Raw genomic sequence first — 19,621 nt, 5'->3', positions numbered from 1 at the left:
AGCTCTTGCCCTTTGCCTCCTTGAAAAAGAGCAGCTCAGCATTGAGTTTGTGCCTCCATCACTCTCCCTGCCACAGTATGGAGATACACTCACTGAAGATGTGCCTGTCCGTATGGCATAGCATGACAGTGAGTACGGTCATCACATCGGAGGAAGTCGGCACTGAGGACACATTGGCATCTGCACACAGGGAAAGACTCACAGTTACTGACTCATTCCCTGCCACAGATCCTCCTTAAAGGAAAACACGTGCTGTCTGTGAATCTCTTCCTAGTGTAAACAGGCCATAATTCACTTTCAGATCAATTAAGTCTAGAAATTTTCTTTTAAAAAAGTTATCATTGAAAAGAGGCCAGTTGCACCTGGGGAATTGGCATAGGCAGCATTGAGCAGGATGCCAGTCTAAATCCACTTCCAGTGCTCGTCTTTACCCTTGTGAAAGTGGCTTCCCACCTCTGTGAGCAGGCACCGTGCCATCCTACTGCATGTGTATGAGGGGGGGCAGCCAAGCGATCATATGCATGTGCTGACTGTGGGCAAGAAGGGCACGAATCCAAGCCCAGGAATGTGGATGCAACAGCATGGCTGGAGCCTCTGCACAGATTCAAGAGTTAATGGACCACATTGACAGCGTGAAGCTGGAATCACCTCTGAGATCAAACAGCCTACTCCAATGTGTGACTTCATTTTTGTTGCTAAGGGATCAGGACATATATTGCACAAGAAACGAAGAGGGAGGAGAGGAAGGAGAAGAGCAATTGGAGATTTCTTAATGATGGGTTGTACATTCAAGCTCTGACTGCCCTTTGCATAGTCCTTATCCTTTTGATTAGGACGTTGGTCTTTGAAAAGTAAACATCTGCACAGTGATGCAGCACTGTGGATGCTTTGCATGGCAAATCTCTTCTGCGCTATAAAGCCAAGGACCAGTTAATATTAGAAGTAATCTCTTACCATTAACCCAGCTGCTCACAAGTTCACATTTATTCTTAACTGCTCTGGAGGATTATGGCCCAAGGCATAAGACCTCTTTACCACAGCATAGGACAAAAACCTGCCAGGAGCTACTGTTTCCTCCCAGCACATGCTGCTCTAGCCAACTGCAAGCATCCAGCAGATTGGGGCAATTTCCTGTCCCTTAGACTGAAAGTGACTGTGAATCCCTTAATAAAATTGGAATCTCCGAAACCCTTGCAGAAATGACAGTGCTACATAATGTTTTACAGAGAGTGTTGGACATAGACTGATGCTGTCCTTGGAACTGATTTAATGTTACTTCTAAACTCATAAATTCTTTTGAACACTGTTGTAAAAGCCCACACATTAAACAAAATCATGCACCAGTTTTTGGTGATGAGAAATACTATGCTGATTTATGACCCTTTCTTCTATATCTATACTTATATTGCTGCAGCCAGAGAGCAGGTAGATTAAAAAGCAAACCACCCAAGCAAGTGTCACTTCCTCTGTGGGGATGAGACAAAGACTTGAAGTTTGGGGGAATCCTGCCTTGGGGAAGAATGCTGAACTCAGTGGTTCCCAACCGTTCCCATCAATGGCAAAGTACTTTCTATTCAGAAATCTTTTTATAAGCCCTGTAGCTCAATTTTTTCCTTGCCAGGGGTGGCTCAGTAGTAGTTCCAAGTGCTGCGAATTACTCCAAATGGTAGAAGTCACAGCAGTCCTTTTATCCAGTCTGTGTTAGTGCTGTAATTTATATGTTAAACTACTGTTAAACTAAAACCCAGCCATAATGACACCACACTGTATACTTAAGCAAGTATCCACAATTCAGAGACATGCATATGAAGTGGGGACTGGAATACAGCCTTCCAGTTTTCAAATCACAGGTCAAAAGCTCCAGAGGTACTAGCAATAATCAGAATTGAGCAGAAAACCCCTTCATTTCTTTATCTTTCTTCATTACACAAAACTTGAAATTGTAAAGTCTAATTTATTAGCAGGTTAAAAAAAAACAAAATAAACAGCTTTCTGAGTATGGACTGAGTGAAGGGGCTTTTTTCCTTTGGTTTTGTTAGGCTGTCAAGCAGAAAATATGCCGCCACCATCACCCTCCCTCCCCTTCACTAGCAGTCTGGCAGACAGTAACTAGGAAGGTGGGAGAATGAGGTTCAAAACTTTCTTTTTCTTGCCAGAGAGACACCCACACAGACATGAAACCAATGTTACGATACACATTACACAACACTGTGCGTCCCCTAACACCAGGGAAGCAACTCAGGAGGTAATATAGAGTTCACTGAGCAGGGCAGATGTCTTGAGACACATTTGGTAGCGGGGTTCAGACAGTGACCAAAGCTAGGAGCTCTGAGAGCAACAAATCAGCCCCTTCAAAGCAGTGAGCAGCCACTGTCACCACTGATGGTATTCAACAACACAGAAAACAAACAAACAAACAAACAACAACAACTCTGGAATGCCTGGTTTAGACTATGTATCTATGTATCACATACCTATGGGCTAGGAGAGAGGTCTTCAAACTTTCTCTGGTTTCCTGTGGATCTTTCCTTGTTCATTGTGTTTCACTCTCTCTCACCTTCCTCACACCCTTGCCTTCCATTTTTGCTGGATGAGCCCATAAATCTTTCAGGGCAGGTAGCTGTCTCCTGGTTTGCTGGGGTTTCTTTTGCAAAGTGCTGAAGAAAGCGCTAAAAGCTGTTTGGCTCTGTCTCTGTTTGGAAAGTGTGCAGCAGAGTTTGAACTGAAAAAGAAGAAAAAAAGAGAAACTAAGTAATTATAAACCTATATAATCTATAAATATGTGTGTTCCAACAAGAAGGTCAAATGGGTAATGCAAGGCGCAGTAGCTGAATGCTAGGACCAGGAGTCTAAGATCCTGTAGGACTGACAGAGCTTGTGCTTTGAAGTTTTGTCATTGCTCTGCACAATAAACAGGATTCCTATAAAATCCACATCATCTAGGTACCACTTCCTCAGTTGCATGTTTTATCCTGGCATAAGGTTAGCATCTGCTGTCTCTTGTGACTGTGTCTTCCACCCATCACACAGCTTTCTCTGGAGCACCCCACACAGTTCACCACTTCATGGAAGGGTTGTGAGTGTGTTGGCAAGCACAGCTCAGCTTTGCACTAGTACAAGGCTTCGTACAAGGCTCTGTCAGTCTGTACTTCAAGGTCAGTGACTTTTCTGTTCTCTTAAAAAATTGTTAAAGAGAGCAGGATCAACTTTTTTTGGTTTGTCCTGGTGGGGAGTATACCTGCTCTCTTGGGGCAACTTGTGCACAATTTTGCCACTGATCCCTACTGTAAACTTAGAAAGCAAACTCAAAAGACTGTGCACCAGTTCTATTTCAGTTCACAGCAGTGTGTTTAGGTCTGTTTCTAAATATAAATGCTTTCATTAGCCATGCAATCCTGTTTAATTGCTTACATGATTTTTTTTTTTTTTTAGAGAGGAGCCTCAAACCAGAATGGGAAGGGCATAACTGGGCAGGACAGAAATGTGATTCCAGGCAGAACATTACATTTGGTCCCTATTTCTGCAGCCCAAAATAACAACTCTCCAAAGAGCATCAGGGATGTTCAAATTCCAGAGCCAGAACTAAGCTCCGTGGCTCAAGACATAATGCAATCTCTAAGAGGAGAGTGAAGGAGAACTCTAAAAGACAGAAATGCCTGAGATAAGAATGTAAAAATCTGAGGCTGGGTACATGCCCATAATTTCTCATGTGTAAACAAACAGTTGAATTTGTGTCAGGGAGCAGCATGTTCAGTTTTCTGAAGAAGACATGTTTCCCAGAAGGAATTACATAAATATTTATGAAAATGAAGCAGGAAATATTTTCCCAGGGTAGGACACTGTTCAGCACTGCAACAGGTCAGCAGATGCCGGGGTTTATTTTGTCAGTCTTCCCCTGGAACTGAATCACTGCCCTCTTGTTTGCAAAAATCTGTTCTGACACAGGAAGAGGCTGCACTTAGATAAACACAATTACAAACCACGCTTTCTATCACATCTCTGAATGCATATATGAATGCCTTACTTTTTGGACAGCTTCTCCAAGTGATTGCATGGAAAACAATAGCACTAAGTATCTGTCAGGCCTCTCAGGAAGGCTGATGCCACATGAGTAAAGTCAAAGGCATCTTCAGTAGAACTGAAAGCCCGCAGGCTAACTGTCAGAGAAGTATTCTCAATGAAAGTGTTCACAATTAAAAGTGCCTGTAACACATTCACTGTGAGCCAGTAAATTCTTTCAAAGTGAAAAAGTTAGAGATGCAAAGTTGTAATGCAGTGCTACCTGAGTGAGCAGAAGTTACACACAGTTGAGGTCTACTTATAAAACGGAGTACATGGTTCAGTACTGCACCTTATAAAGCATCCAGCAGCGCTCTGAATCTGTGGTCTGCAACCCAAGCTCCTTCTGAGATTTAAGTGCTGACCAGCCATTCTGCTCTGTGGGCACCAGCTGTCTCCAAATCCCTCCTGCCTCACAGCAGGCACTTCCAGCTGGAATCTGGGTCAGCTTTTCTGTTTAAGGGCTAAAAGCTGTGGGGGATAGGAGTGGGAAAGGAGAGGTTAAAGTATCCCAAGAAGGGGTTGTAAGCTCTAAAGTAGACCTAAGGCTCTCCTAGAGCACCATCCTTGTGTCAGACCACGCTCATGCCCATCCCCCAAGGTACCCAACTCAACAGGGAGTCAAACTTGCTAGCAGGAAACCAGGGAGATCATAACTGATAGGGGAACATATATTTCTACACTGCTGAGGCTGATGAAGCCCCTCAAATATCCAACAAGAATTACGTAAAATCATTAGATTCCTACAAGCTCTGTTTACTGAACATAGAAGCAAGGAGATCTTAGAGAATTTTGTCCTTAGCTTGGTTCTTTTTGTCAGTTATTTGCAGGCATATCAAGGTCTAGTCATTGTTTATATCTTACTCAGAGGAACAACAACTGGTGGAGACTGTGTTTACAGGCTCAAGTAGTCATTGCGTGGTGTCAAAACCAAAAATGACACTTTACAAAATAGCTCTAAGGATTACTTTCCTCCCTACACTTGGCAAACCACGTTACTGCTTTTCCTCTTACATTCTCTCTAAGCTTTGCCACCATGATTGATGTATCTGGTACGACAGGCTGAAACACTCCAAATCATCATGACCTCTGATACCAGGAGAACTGAAACCATATAGGATCCCAAAGCAGAGAAATATTGTACTTTATTTTTCTTTTACTTCAGATGCCCCCAGATTTATTCAGTACAGTAAAGTACAGAAGAGGAAAGTTCTCCTTAATACTAAATTTGGGTTAGAAAGGATGCCAGTGGACTCTCAGCACTTCTGGCTGAATCAGCGCATGGTTATAAGCAGGATCTATTAACCTGGAGTCCAACCACAGGATCTGGGACTCTATGAATTTTTAAAATCGTCTGAGGATCTGGCCACCTGTTGATGAACACTATTTCAAGATGTTGTCTGTACTCCTTATAGTCTATTGACATTTAACTACAAACATCTGAAGAATAAGTAAGTGAAGGCAATACAAATTACCAAGGAAGTGCTTGGACTCCACGGAGGCAATGCACTACACAAAGGTTACCTGACTACTGCTCATCTCAAAGGAACAGAATCTTTCAGGATTTTCTTTGTGTCTTCTCAGGGTTTCCTTGTAAAACATTCACGCCCAAGGAAATGTTTGCTTTATGTCTTTTATGCCTGGACAACACTGCCTAGTTTGTTTTTCTTTCCTAAAGACATTTCTCTAAGCCCGATTCAGTGAGAATTAACATGCACAATAGGCAATGTGCCTCATTAAATTTCCATCAGCAATGAAGCTGCTTGAATATTTTTCAATGAAACTAGTTTGATAAATACCCATTTGCCAAAACCCAAGCTTTTTGTGCTAGTATATTGGGTTTGATGGAATGCCTGTTAAGGCAGGTTTCCTAGCTCTGGGACAGGATTTCTGGTCCAACATACAGGAAGACATAACTGATTAGCAAACAGCCTTGTAATAAAGCAATATAACCTTAAGGCTCTAGTGCAAACACTGCTTTGAATTAGGCAGAGAAAGAATTTGAATCTGGATCTCCTACCTTTTAAGTAAGTGGCTTCATTACAGAGTTCTCGGATATATTAAACTTCATTTCTCACTGTGTGTTTAGGGGTTTTGTGACTGTCAAGGAGGGGAAAAAAAAAGTATGGTCTTGATTTCTTTTCTAATGTGCAATGAGAACATTTGTAAATGATCACAGCAATAGTAGCATCAGAAAAATGTTCCCTGCTTAGTCCTGGTCAGTGACTGAAGTGGTTAAACAAATGGTTTCCTCTCTCACTTACACTTACCCCTTTTTATCCCTGATAAATAACAAAGAAGTCACTGTAAGTCTCTCAGTACTGTGGAACAGATAGCATCATTCACATCAGTTTGGCAACATTTCCCAAAATGCCTCCTCCAAAGCTAAGTACACTAGCTTCCCACTCCTACGCTCTCTATTCTTGCTCTTACATTGACCTTCTGCTCACAAAATGGAAAGTGAAGAGAAGAAAAAGATAAATAAAACAGATTTACAGTGTACAAGTCAGAGGCACAGTGCCAACGCAAATCACAGAGGAACAAGTTTATTCCTGGTACGACTCTATCCATCTATAATCCCAGCTTTCTCTTTCCTCGCCCTCTAGCCATGATGTATCCGTTATCAAGCCCACATTTGAGGGTGTTAGTTAGATGACATTCTTTAGGACACAGACTACTATTTATTTCTGAAAAGTACTGTATACAGTTTAACAAAAATGAAAAGTGTTTTGAAAAGTGGGACAGTCTGTGACCAGGCTAGAAAGAGGGAGAGAAGTGTCTTGACCCCTCTTGGGATTTCAGCCAACATTTCATCCCAGATGAAAGCTTGAAATCAAAGCCTTCCTTCAGCCTTTAAGAAAAGGTATTCAGTTTTACATCAGTGCTTCTACTTATTCTGTCTACCTAAAGGCTGGAATGTTGTAGGGCTAAGGAGCTAATATTCTCTTAAATAATGAGGAAAGCATCTCAAAAGCTGTTATCATAGGAAATACACTTTTTGTCTAGAATGGAAAGCAAACACATGCTCTCACACACTAGGCAGTTTCAAAGCATAGTTGAGCTTTTCGAGTAGCTGTCTCCTTTGTTGTGTGAGAAACCAGAAGTTAACGAAATTCCTGGAAAGATTACAAATACTCATCTTTCCTTTCTTTTCTGCCAGGCTACCTCGAATGGTCTGCTCTGAATGTTACTGTGCTCTCTGTAAGAGAAAGCTAGAGGGTTTTTTAGGAAGGTATTGCACACGCATGGATATCTGTCACAGCTCCTTCCAAGAGAATATATAGCGGTTTTGCATGCTACCTGTGCCTCCATCCATAAGGCCTCCTACACCTGGTTTCAAAGTCCCAGCACCCAGCTGAAAAGCTGACAGCCACCTCATGTGGATTTGAACCAGCAGCAACTTCCTGGACAACCCAAAGATGATGTTCTGCTGGGACCTATGCTACACCACTGTCCTGATAAATGGCCTCTCCCAGTACAGGGGAAAGATGGTACAGGAGGAAGTACTGCAGTCATTCAAGCTCATCCTGCCCTGTGGCTTCAATCCTGAAGTCTGTCCTTCTGTCCAGCGTCTACCAACATAATCTTGGCTTGGAGAAACCATTGTGGAGCAATCTGTAAGCATAAAACCATCATTTGTGGGTTTCTGGCTCAAACACCCATTGATAACATCAACTCTGCATTTGCTACTCTGGGGACTGTGGGTACATGGAATCCAAAAGGTGTGAAACAGTACCAGCAATTTCCACCCACAGCAGACTGGCAGATCATCCATTGTCACTAACAGTCTCCTTGGAGAAAATCTTTTGTGGAAAAGTCTCTCTACATGTTATATGGAGTCTGCATTACTCTTCCAGCACAAAACCAGCCACAAGTATCCTATAACTAATTAGTACTCGCTTGGATACAGTAACGAAGTCTTTTGTCTCTTGAGTAAGTGAAAAGCTGGGCATGAAGAGTCAGTACCGAAAGAAAAAAAAATTACAAAAGAGATATTCCCATATATTGCTGAAATTTTCCATGGCAAACACTGCTGAACTTCTCACAGATAAGAGATAAATTGGAATAAACAGCTGTCAGTGTTAAATAAATATCCTGGATAATGTGCAGGACAGAAATAACTACAGCATCGTAGAACTCCTTTCTTCACTTTATTTAGCTGTTCTTGCATGTAGCTCCCAATCTTTGCACTGCTTCAGTTAGCGGAGCATTTATTTTTGAGTCAGCTACATTTGTTAAGACTGTAACAACGAAAGGCATTTCCTGAGAAGCTGCAAGGATGAGCAGCAAGAAAGAACAACAGCTAAGGAAATACGGAACCCTAGTAGTGCTTTTTATCTTCCAAGTTCAGATTTTTGGTTTTGACGTTGACAATCGACCTACAACAGATGTCTGCTCGACACACACAATTTTACCTGGACCAAAAGGTGAGGAATATCAGGTTACTAATGCTGAGACCAGTACTGATAAATGTTGATTTTTAAAAATGGAGACATGGAGGGCTTGTGGCATGGGCTGGGAATGAAAGATGTGAATTATTGCAGACTGTACAAACATCCAGAAAAATGGAACTGTGATGGGGAAAAGTGATGAAGCAAGGAGATTTAAATTTGTTTTTCTTTAGTTTCAGGAACAGTGTCACATATTCTCTTATAAGTTAGAGGTGTCCTTTTGCATCTTTCTCCAGCCACATAAATCTTCTCTTACTTCTTGTATTCATCCCACAACCGGTTCAGCTAGCAGCCACAAATTGAGTGACTTGTCTAAAAGTAGCCACCTATTGTGAACTGTTAATGGTTCGCTTTGCACCTACAGGTAGGGTTATGCAATATTTAAAATGACTGAACTGTCATTCAAATGTTTACTTGTAAACACAGCTCTGCTGCACTCAGACCTGATCCAGCAGCTCTTATTGAATTAAACAAGACCTTTGCTACAGATTTCACAAGAACCAGATCAGCTCTGCCATGTGCAGGTCTTCTATCTTCAAAACACTTTGCAAATATCTGAAACCAAATTTTCTGCATTAACTTAATTTTTGTGTAACACAACTAACATAAATGGAAATGCCTGGAGGGTATCTCAGCCAAAAATTAGGTCCATGACATACGAATCTATCTTGCAGTGACAGAACTAAAATATATATTCCACACTAAGGCTATTGCAGTTTGAGATATTGTTTTCTTTTTAGTAATTCATTGCATTTTTCTATAGGCTACAAACTGAGAGAAAAAAAATGCAACTGATTTAAATTTTAAGCAGAAAAAAGATTATCAAGTCAAAAGCACTGCTACAGACTCATTTGTTTTTATGATGGATTATTCAAATGCATGTTGCTTAAAGGACCATTTTTAATCAGCAAGTTAATTTCTGTATGATTACAATCCAAGCTTAAACTTTTGCTGCCACAGCATAAATGCAGAGAGATGTAATGATCCCCAAGGGAGCTAGTGGGAGTTTGTTTAGTTAGTATCTGAATAATGGCAGGCTGGAGAACAAAGTTTGACAGAATTATGTTTAACAAGTCACAGGGCTAATGGTCTGGTGACAACACAAGAGTAGCTGGGACTCCAGCTGGTTTCTGTGGTCTAGCTTGCATAGAGAGCATTTAAAGGTTAGATATTATGGTTCTCTGCAAGCGTGATACTGAGAAAGCCAGGATTTAGTCACTACCAGTCCTGCTGCCTCCTAGCTGACACCAAGACACATGAGGAGCCAAACAGTATATTGGCATGGTCCTCACTACTACTTTAAAATTAGATTACCATGCCCAAGCTCCATGATTGGTAAAAGGAGTATCAAGTAACCTTGGAGCAGTAACCTCCAAATTACTGGCTCACATCCAGTGCAGGTCATCAAATACATTTTGCAGCCTATGTGATATGATCCTATAGACTAATTTCAGTTCCCACCAGAGCTAAACTCATCAACGACAGTTACAAGTGGCTCTCAATGGCACTGGTTGTTTTGACTGTCAGTCAGCTGGGCAATTAAAGACCGAGCAGGCTGGGTGTGTGAACTACACTGTTACTACTCAGGCATCCCTTGTAGTCAAGGATGAAGCATGCTGACCTAATATGGCAGAAGAAAGTCTGTCCTGCTTCCAGTTTTCCTCTATCCATCTGTGTCTGTGGACTCAGAACACATGATCCCCAGCCTACGACCACATCACAGCCACAGGCAACACTGATGCTCAAACTTTAACCCTAACAATGGACAAGCCTCTGAGTTTTGTTGTGTGAGTTTTATTTTCTGTGCTACATCTGTTGTGCCCCTTTGTCTACCATTCTCCCAAAAATGCGTTTTGATCCACCCTGCACAAGTTTCACCCCCTCATCTCCATCTGCTCAGCACCTTCAGTGGTGCTCCCACAAGACAGAGGTGCTGAGCTCACACAGTATGTTGGCCGGCTTTATCTACCACCACCAGCCAGATTCCTGTTGTGGCAACTTTCTCCTTCCATATGAACATGGTAGTGTCTAATGGGCCAAAGCAACTAGAAGTGCAAATAATTAAAAGGTATTCAACAGCTGTAAGACTTCCTACACTGTCCCACCTTACCTATGCCAGTGCAAGGCACAAATTGTCCTGTCGGCTAGATCCAGTCTGTGGGCTGCAAGTGGGATGGTCCCTGGTGCTATGCAGCAGCAATACTGTTCCCAGCACACAGCACAGTGAAGTGGAGAAAGCTGAGGGAGAAGTGAGGCTGTTTGGAGAGGCTCAGAATTTATAACCTTTCATTTCTTGAACTACTGGAGGTTGCATTACTCACTTCATCATCTAGGCATTCACAGCTGCTACAGGAGCAAGCACCCGACCTCTCCACATGTTCACCCTGAAAATCACCTGTTCAAAAATGGTCATTAGTGTTGTGAAAATTGGCCACTTCTTGTACAAGCCACATGTAACTTGTCCAAGTTAATTTTTCCACTTCAAAAATATACTCTTTGTTATGCTCATACATGAGATGTCACAAGAAAAGTATGATATGAGTGATGGGATGAAAAGAAAGGGTAATTCCAGGCTGATTATCGGGAAAGTCTTCAAACCAGTTGTGACAGTCCCACCAGCTCCCAAAAAGCATGAGGCAAAACCAGAAACCTTTGTATATAACACAAAGCACTAGAAAATACTCTGGAAGGATGCAGTCTCCCAGGAACAGTAGGAATGCAGTAAATGTCCTGTAAGCCTTTGGCACTTTCTGTGCAATAATAGAAGTCAGTCTGAATTAAACTGCTCAGCATTAGAAAGGAATCGGAGGTTAAGTCTGACCTCTGGTGGTTCCCGTCACGCAAACCAGGCGCCTTGCAATCCTGGATCTCCATCGACCTGCTGCTTTGCCATTGCTGGTGCAAGCACGTGAAAGTTGAAGTCTGTTTGTAAAGAATTATGCAAACAAATTTTCTGAACAGGCACTCCAGAAAAAGGAAAAAAATGGGTAAGAGAAAAGCAAAAGCTGGCACTCTTCTCCCAGCTTCCTTTTCTAGGCAATGCTCGGGTTTCTTCTCAAAAAGATATTATTTTTAGTGAGTATAGCCCTAGTGCTGAAAAAGCTTTTAAGGTACACTTATATAGAAGTTAAAAATAGAAATGTGTGAGGCATTTTCTAGGACTATGACTGAAATACCCAAGGAAACCAAAAAAGCAAAAAAAAATATGTGCTTTGGACCAAAACAGATTTACAGTATTTGTAACAAGTGACTTTTGGTGTTTGACCCGAGATGTTAATGAACAACTTGGTCTTAGCTGGAGTGCTGTGGCACAGGACCTCTAAAATTGCTGATCCACAGCTGAGTAACTAGGGCAATAAAGGCCAAGTTCTGTACTCCATCTGTACCCATTTCTTGGGTCCAAAGAGAACCAGATCAAGCATAAACAAAACAACGGATTTTCCAGGGAAGCCAAGTGCTTGGCCTAGCAAAATTAGACATGGCCCTATTGTTTACTTTCCACCATTCCAAGCCCGGAAGCAGCTTGGCTGCTGCTGCTGCTGCTGCTGCTGAGAGTGGACCTGGGACTGGTGGGAGGCAGCAGCTAACGCAGTGAGAGCAAAAGCATCAGCTGCTGGTCCATGCCCTGGCAGCAGCAGGAACACCAGGCTCCGTTCCCCTGGGCTCTGCCTTCGACCGGTGTTCCAGGTCTGTCCTTTCGTCTAGCCTGCTTTTGCCTGGAGGCTGCAAGCTCAGTTTTGTCTAACCTGCAAAGGAAGTTTTAAACGTGGGCTGTTGACATAGGTGAGATGGGATCTGACCTGATCTGAGTAAATCAATAAGCAGCAACATGAGGGCAGAAATAAGCAGAGGGCCCCAAACATTGACTCCTAAACGCCCATTAAAAGCATAAGCAGGGGGAGCAGACGACTGGGGCGGGGGCTGGCTCTGCAGAAGCTGATTTCAAGTGGATTTGTGGGAGCTCAGTGCTTCAGAAGACTGGCTCTAGATCTCTTAAGTCCCAGCTCATTTCCTTTGAAATCCACACACAGGAACTTCAAAGGTATTGAATCAGATCCAGGTCGAAAAACTGGAACGAGATGAAATCTGAAGAACACTGGGAGTTTCCCATACCAATTTAGATGTAAAACATTTCCTTATTATTATTTCTGACAAATGATGCTTATAAACTCTACGACACTGGCTGGTGCCTCAAAATAGCATTTACTGTGGTGTCCAGTATAGCTGTCCATCTGTCAGCTTTAATTGCACTTACGCAATTCCACTCCTGGAAAATCTCAAACTCCCTCAGAAACCAGATACACTGTTATCCACATTTCCTTCCAAAAATATAAAATGCCTTACCACATCCTATAGGCTGTTTAAACCTATAACTAAACTTCCCTCTTAACACCTCATATCTGATCTGAAGAGCCTGTTAATTGCAACACATAATTCTGTTTTTCACCCCTTTTAGACTTCCTCATTTTAGCATATATTAAGTTTCTGAAGTTTATCAGCTTGAGTTACAAAGCATGTATGTGGGGACTTAAACACATAAACTCAAAAGATACTGGGTCTGTATTTCTTACCAATGTCAGTCTGACTCCTCACTGAAGCCACCGTAATCCATGGGTCTCTGGCATCATGTCAGAATGGCAGAGGAATAGCCTGGGAAAATCAAAGTGGGCCCACCAAGTGAAAAGAGAATCAGGAATAATTTAAATTATTTCTGTGTTATTAAAGAAATAATATATGTCCCAGTCATGCACAAAGGCCTACACTTTCAAATAATACAAGTCAGCAGAACTTTGCCGAGCCTACTGAAGGCTTGGGTGTGGCTCATGTGATGGTTTTGGCTGGGATAGAGTTAATTTTCTTCATAGTAGCTAGCATGGGGCTATGTTTTGGACTTGTGCTGAAAACAATGTTGATAACACAGGGATGTTTTAGTTACTGCTGAGCTTACACAGAGTCAAGGCCTTTTCTGCTTCTCACCCCACCCCACCAGCAAGTAGGCTGGGGGTGCACAAGAAGTTGGGAGGGGACACAGCTGGGACAGCTGAACCCGACTGACCAAAGGGACATTCCATACCATATGAAATCGTGCTCAGCATATAAAGCTGGAGGAAGAAGGAAGGGGGGGATGTTCACAGTGATGGCGTTTTGTCTGTCCGAGTAATTGTTACACATGATGGAGCCCTGCTTTCCTGGAGATGGCTGAGCACCTCCCTGACAATGGGAAAAAGTAAATTAATTCTTTATTTTGCTTTGCTTGTGCACACAGCTTTTTCTTTACCTATTAAACTGTCTTATCTCAACCCACGAGTTTTCTTACTTTCACTCTTCTGATTCTCTCCCCCATCCCACCGGGGGAGAGTGAGCGAGCAGCTGGGTGGGATTAGTTGCTGACTGGGGTTAAACCATGACACTCCTGCATTGCAGTAGAAGAGGGTATTTCTACTCAAGTTAGTGTACATTTGTAAGTGGAAAGCAGAAAAGCAAGCAGAGAATCTAGTTTATTCTTGAAGATTCTTTCTATTTCACCAGTGAAGGGCCCCTGTTACCTAAATTGGACCTGGGTGAAAAAAGACAAGTCCAAGAACTTGTGAGCAAAATGCTTTATTTCTCACAGTGGAATCTGTGGGAGCCCTGCATGTTCCTGCAGGACACGTGGGAGAGTGGGTATGGGTGCAGTTGCACGCTACAGCTGCACTCATCTGCCAGGTTTTCTGCCAGAAAGGGAGACCCAACATCTTCTTCTTCCCCCACTCTGACCACGTGGTCCTACCTTCACCTTGTGCTGGCTCTGCTGTTTACTCATCAGAATTCACACTGAGTTGATTCAGATCACTTACTAAAAATATGTATTATTTGCTTTATTCCTCTGTTTAGTGAGTTGAATTCCTTCAACACGGGGTCAGAAGAGTGCTCAACACCAGACAGAGTGGAGGGAGGCATGCAGGCCAGTGCTGGGGGCTGAAGGGAGGAGGAAGGACAGAGAAGAGGACATTGTGTCAGATAGGCAGAAAATCCTGTCCTCACTGGCCATATATAGCTTGAAAGCAAGAATCCCTACTGCTATGGGAAATTTGCTAAGGATCTAAAAGACACTGAAAGTGCAATTAGAGGAAATCTTGAGGCTTTCCATTGACGTAGTTGTGACGTGCTTGTACACTGGAAAGACAAACTGGGCTGTATTTGCTTATTTCTTGGAGTCTGCAACTCCCTCTGGTGACAAAACCTCTCAACAGAGACTGTGCATGTGCAAGTGCTGCAAAGTTTCCCCGCCTGGCCAGGGTTGCTGTGTCCACAGCCTGCAGAGTGAAGATGCTGAGAGCTAATCCTGTGCCTATCTGCAAGTCTCTTCCAGGAGGGCAAGGCATTGAGTTGCTTCCGGAGGGGTTTCAGAATTATGCAGATCTCCTTATCCCTTTAGTTTAACACTCAGGACAGGCAGAAACCACCTGTACTCTTCATGCTCTGTGGAGGAGGGGAGGGTCCCTATGCCACCTCAGGTGGGACTACGAGCACGAAACATGGAGCTCAGCAGAACTGTGTCATGCATGATGAGAGGGTAAAACTGCATAACAGATTCCATACAAAACCTTTGTGGTGGGACATTGCTTATGCCTAGAAATGCTAAATGCATCCAAGGCAATGCAAAGCAGCCGTGCCTATACTAATCAAGGTTAACCATCCTTTCCCCCCCTCACAGCAAATCAGCCAGGCTTTCAAGGACTTTCTGGCTGGTCATGGGCTTTTTTTCCATTCAGGGTGTCTGATGTAGGAGGATAACTGTGCAGCAGCCCAGCAAAAGTTGTGTTTCTATCATTTGAAATGGTGGGTATGCTCTGGGGTGTGGAGAAAAGTATACCTGCAAAAGAGAGGCTGAGAAAGCATTAACATTTCTGTAGTATTTTTGGTCAGGAGACAGGAACTGGAGCTGACCTGAAGCCATGACTTGCCAGCACACCTGGTGGCATGTCTCAGTAAAGCCCTGTGTGGACCCAGGGAGTCTTTCAGCAGAGCTCTGAGTGAAAAGGCTGGCTGCTACATGCTCCCAGAGAGACACATTCATAAGCCCAGCTAGGTGTCTCCTCTCAGCTTTATCCTTTAGGCATCCTGCAGACATCTTCTCACCCTGATGCAGGGCTGCCTCTACAGCTAAATGTGGGCTCCATAATCCCCAGGGATTACATCCTGCTTCTCCAAGAACCAGGGTCAGCCCTTGATCACAAGACTTGGAGAGTCACTAAACATATATGAACAATTTAACCTGGAAATTTCCTCCATTTGTGAATACAAACCCAATAAATTGCCTACAAAAGATTCAGCAGGGAAATCTAAGTCATCTGAACGTCAGTAAATTCTTACTAATTTAATTCTTATCAAATTTAACCTCTCTAACGTTGTGTTGTTTAGTGAAACTCCTAAAGAGGCACAGATCCTTTCAACTGCCTAAAACTCCTGCTGATTATTAGACCTTCAACATTTTCCTGAGCTTGTTTATAGGAGAAGGAGGACTGGGGTTCCCTCTCAATTACAATTAAAATTTTCTAATGACTGCAAAAGTAATTAACTGCTTATGGCTTCTGCTTTCCTTCTGTCTCACACAGTCCCAAGCTGGAAGAGTCTAGTAATTTATTGTTTCATGTGTTCACTTTAATAGTCTGGTATTTTAAATCTGTGACACAGAAGAAGTGAATCAGCTTGAAGGAATATTAACAAGGTTGAGAAATGGTTTTGCTTCAGCTACTGGCTCCAGGTGCTTCATCCATGCTTCAAATGCCAGTGCAATGCATTATCTGACATCCTTGCAACCACAGCTTTAAGGTGACAATCTGCTAATTAGGTTAAAACTTAATCTGACACTGCCCCAAGTGTAAAGCAGCACAAAGGAGAGGTTAACCTCTAGGTATAGACTACAAGCATAAGAAGTCAGGGATCAGAGGGGTTTTTTTCTCTAAGAAAACTCATGTTGCACAAAGCACAGTAATACAAAATTCAAAAACCCATCCCAGAATCCTGACAGGATTTAGATTCAGCTTTCTGGCAGGTTACAAAAAAGTGGCTAATACAGTGGGATGGCATGTCCACATGAAGTCCCAGAGGAAAGGGAGAGATGTTTATTATAAATTAGGGACAAAGCCAACTCAACCCCTGCCATGAACAAAGTCAACCAGCCTCTCACCGTCCCTCGTACCTGGTTGTAAATCATAGCGAGACCACAAGGGGGGAGCATAACCCAAGAGTTCACGTTTCTTGCCAAATTCTTGAGATCACTGCACACAACAGCTAAAGGAGGACACAATGCCTTTATAATTTTAACACCATATGATCAAGCACTGGGCATAATCCAGTCTTAAATTAACAATGAGATGGTACCACTAATTAATACTGTTAGCTTCTACCCTTGCTTTGTAATGGCCTACACATTCTCAGTTGCAATACGGGGAGAAAAGCAGGATTCCTCTCCCTTACACGTAGGCAAATTATTATTCTTCCCATTTTCCTAGGTAGGGAAACTAAGGCAGAGTGTAGTAGGCTGCTTTGTGCCAAGATGAAACAGGTAATAGATCTTATTTCCTTAGGCTTTTAGAGGGCTCGAGCAAAAATTGGGACTACATGAGGTGTTAGCAATAAAAGTTGAGACACTCCCTAATCTCTCAAAATCTTCAGAACAAACTTTCCCACACCTTTTACCTGTTTCATCTGTCAGGCGCTCAGTCTGATGGCCCATACAGGGCAACCTAGCTTCATCTCCAGCAGCTCTGTGTGTGAAAAGCTTGCTCCAAAGTCTCTCAGAAAACATCTTCAGAAAGTAATCACAGCTTCTCCACTGGTACATTGACTTTCTTTCCTAGGGTCTATTTCTAAGATTAACCGTCTAAGCAATGTTTCTTATCAAAAAAAAAAAAAAAGAAAGAAAGCATCTTTCTCACAGAGGTCTTCCTTCTGCAGAAAACAGTGTCTCTAGAGCCTTTAACCCAACAGAGCAGTCTGCAAGCCATGGGGAATGTTAACTAGCTGGCCTGAAAGAGGTGGTAACTGCCAGGCTGATGGGCAGCCCCCTGGTTTGGAAGGTCAGCAGGAATCTGGCTTGCTCTCCTGCATGACACAGGCCAAAGAAACTCCCTCAGCAGTTTCTACACCAGACCCAGAGTTACAGCATACCTTACACAAAGGAATTCATTGCATGGGGAAAGGTTGGGCGTGAAGAGCCTCCTACTCCTCCCTCCCATTCTGGAGAGCATGGTCCATTTGTTAAATATCCTCGTGTTGCATTTCTAGTCAGGACTCATCCAGCTTTTCCAGCCCTTGAATCATACCCTGATTCCTTTCTATTATCACACACTTCTCCCCCTGTACGGGTTTGCAGACCGTGATCAGATCAGCTCTTAACCTTCTCCTGAATTCCGTTTCACAAGCCCTGTGCAGCCTCTGGGAATCTTTTCTGAATTTCTGAACTACTGAGAAGTGACTTTTACAGTTTTCTCAAGGGTTTCATAGATGGGTTTGGAAAGGACAATTTCTTGGTTTCTCAGTTGTAAATGTTGTTAGCACTGAGGTCAACAGTAAAATTAAGCTGTACATTCTCTGGTTCTGCTGTTTGATGATCTCTAGAAAAGAACCCAGTACAAGCAGGCATCCTTCCATCAGCTCCAGGCTCAGACCCACAGCTTCAACTGTATATTTAAGGACCTTGGCTTTTGGAAATATATACTGATTTTTCCAGTATTTTTTAAGAACTAATGAAAATAGAAGTGTTTAAATTTTCTATTTCTGGCTGGGTATAGCCTTTTCCCTTCCTACTTTGTCCTGTAGCAGCTGGTGTTAAACACAAATAAAGCACCTGAGTGAGCCAGCAAACACACCACATCATGTTTCTTCCATGTCCATCCCTCTAGCAAATGCTTCCTCCTCTAACGCAGACAGAAGTTCAGCCCTTTATCTTCCTCAGCTTGGACCACTGACCATCCCCCCTCATAGGGCATCCTGAATGATGGGGTGAGTCTGCCCTCCACAATAGAGTCCCAACACTGAAGTTTTTTTGGCATACAAGGACAGACAGCCCAGTCCACATAACTGACATGGAAAGGAGCCAAACAGCTAATACTACATTTTATATACTGCAGTTAATATGCACTACTTCTCATCTGTCATCACCCCACAGAACAGACCATGATATGCTACCTATGGCTACAGAAGTAGAAGTTAAATCAGGAATGAGTGGGTAGTATTTTTCAGAAAATAAGAATAAGATGCAATGAAACAATCAGTCTGAAAGCAACTATAGGAAGCTACTTTCTCACTCAGCACATAATTAAATCATTGACCTCTTTGCCACAGGATATTATAGGGGCCAAAAATATAAATGGGTTTAAAATGCACATGACTAATCTGTGCAGGGAAAAATCACTAGTGGCTGTTCAGGAGTTCTTAGATGCAGTGCTTGGCTCAGATAAGCCCTTTAAACTACTGCTTGTGGGAGGCTGGAAGTGGCTGCCTGGGTCACAGTCACCCTCAGCACCCCCAGTTCCCTGAACACCTTCTGCCAGGGCTGGAGGCACCATCCCCAGTGAGACAGGTTATTGGTCTTGTCATGTCATGCTGTTCTGTCCTCGCTTCTATTTTGCTGACATCCAGACTTCCCTCCCTTGGGTCTCCATACGCTGAACTGCAGCCTCTTCTCCGCCCTGGGCTGCAGGTACAGGCACAACTGGCTGCCACTCACACGTAAGATCCTGGCTTGGCCATGAGACCATTGCTTCCCACTGCATGGCAAGGCTTATTGCAGACAAGGGTAGGGGACGGGGGGGAGGCTTTGGAAGGCTGCCTGTCTTCAGTGCTGGTCGTTTGGGGCAAAGGGGTGCAGGGGTTGTCCCCCTTCAACATTTGTCTAAAAAAAAGAGGAAAGGTGTTCTTGGGATTTGGCTCAAAACTAAGAAGTAGAAGATAAGAAAATTATCTTGCCTCCAATTTCCTGCATAATGTGAAGTGAAATTGTATGCCACCTAAGGAGATAACATTTCCTTCCTACTAGTTGCTGTTTTGGTCCTTCAGACTGTAAGCTGCTCAGTGAGAGGCTGTCTCTTAACAATAGTACTTATACAGTACTACACAGAAAC

The 19,621-nt window shown here is 43.0% G+C and overlaps 1 protein-coding gene across 1 annotated transcript in view; it reads left to right on the top strand.

The window, feature by feature from the left end:
- The first annotated feature begins 8,221 nt into the window (after positions 1-8,221).
- Positions 8,222-19,621, top strand: part of COLEC10 (collectin subfamily member 10) — a 36,065-nt gene continuing 24,665 nt past the window's right edge. Inside the window, exon 1 of the mRNA XM_074850433.1 lies at positions 8,222-8,486. Within this exon, the coding sequence (XP_074706534.1) occupies positions 8,339-8,486 (148 nt within the window). The 5' untranslated portion in view covers positions 8,222-8,338. The remainder of the gene's footprint in view (positions 8,487-19,621) is intronic.

This window comes from Strix aluco, chromosome 1, assembly GCF_031877795.1.
Source record: "Strix aluco isolate bStrAlu1 chromosome 1, bStrAlu1.hap1, whole genome shotgun sequence".
Taxonomy (NCBI): Eukaryota; Metazoa; Chordata; class Aves; order Strigiformes; family Strigidae; genus Strix; species Strix aluco.
This window is presented reverse-complemented; position numbering and strand designations above follow the sequence as displayed.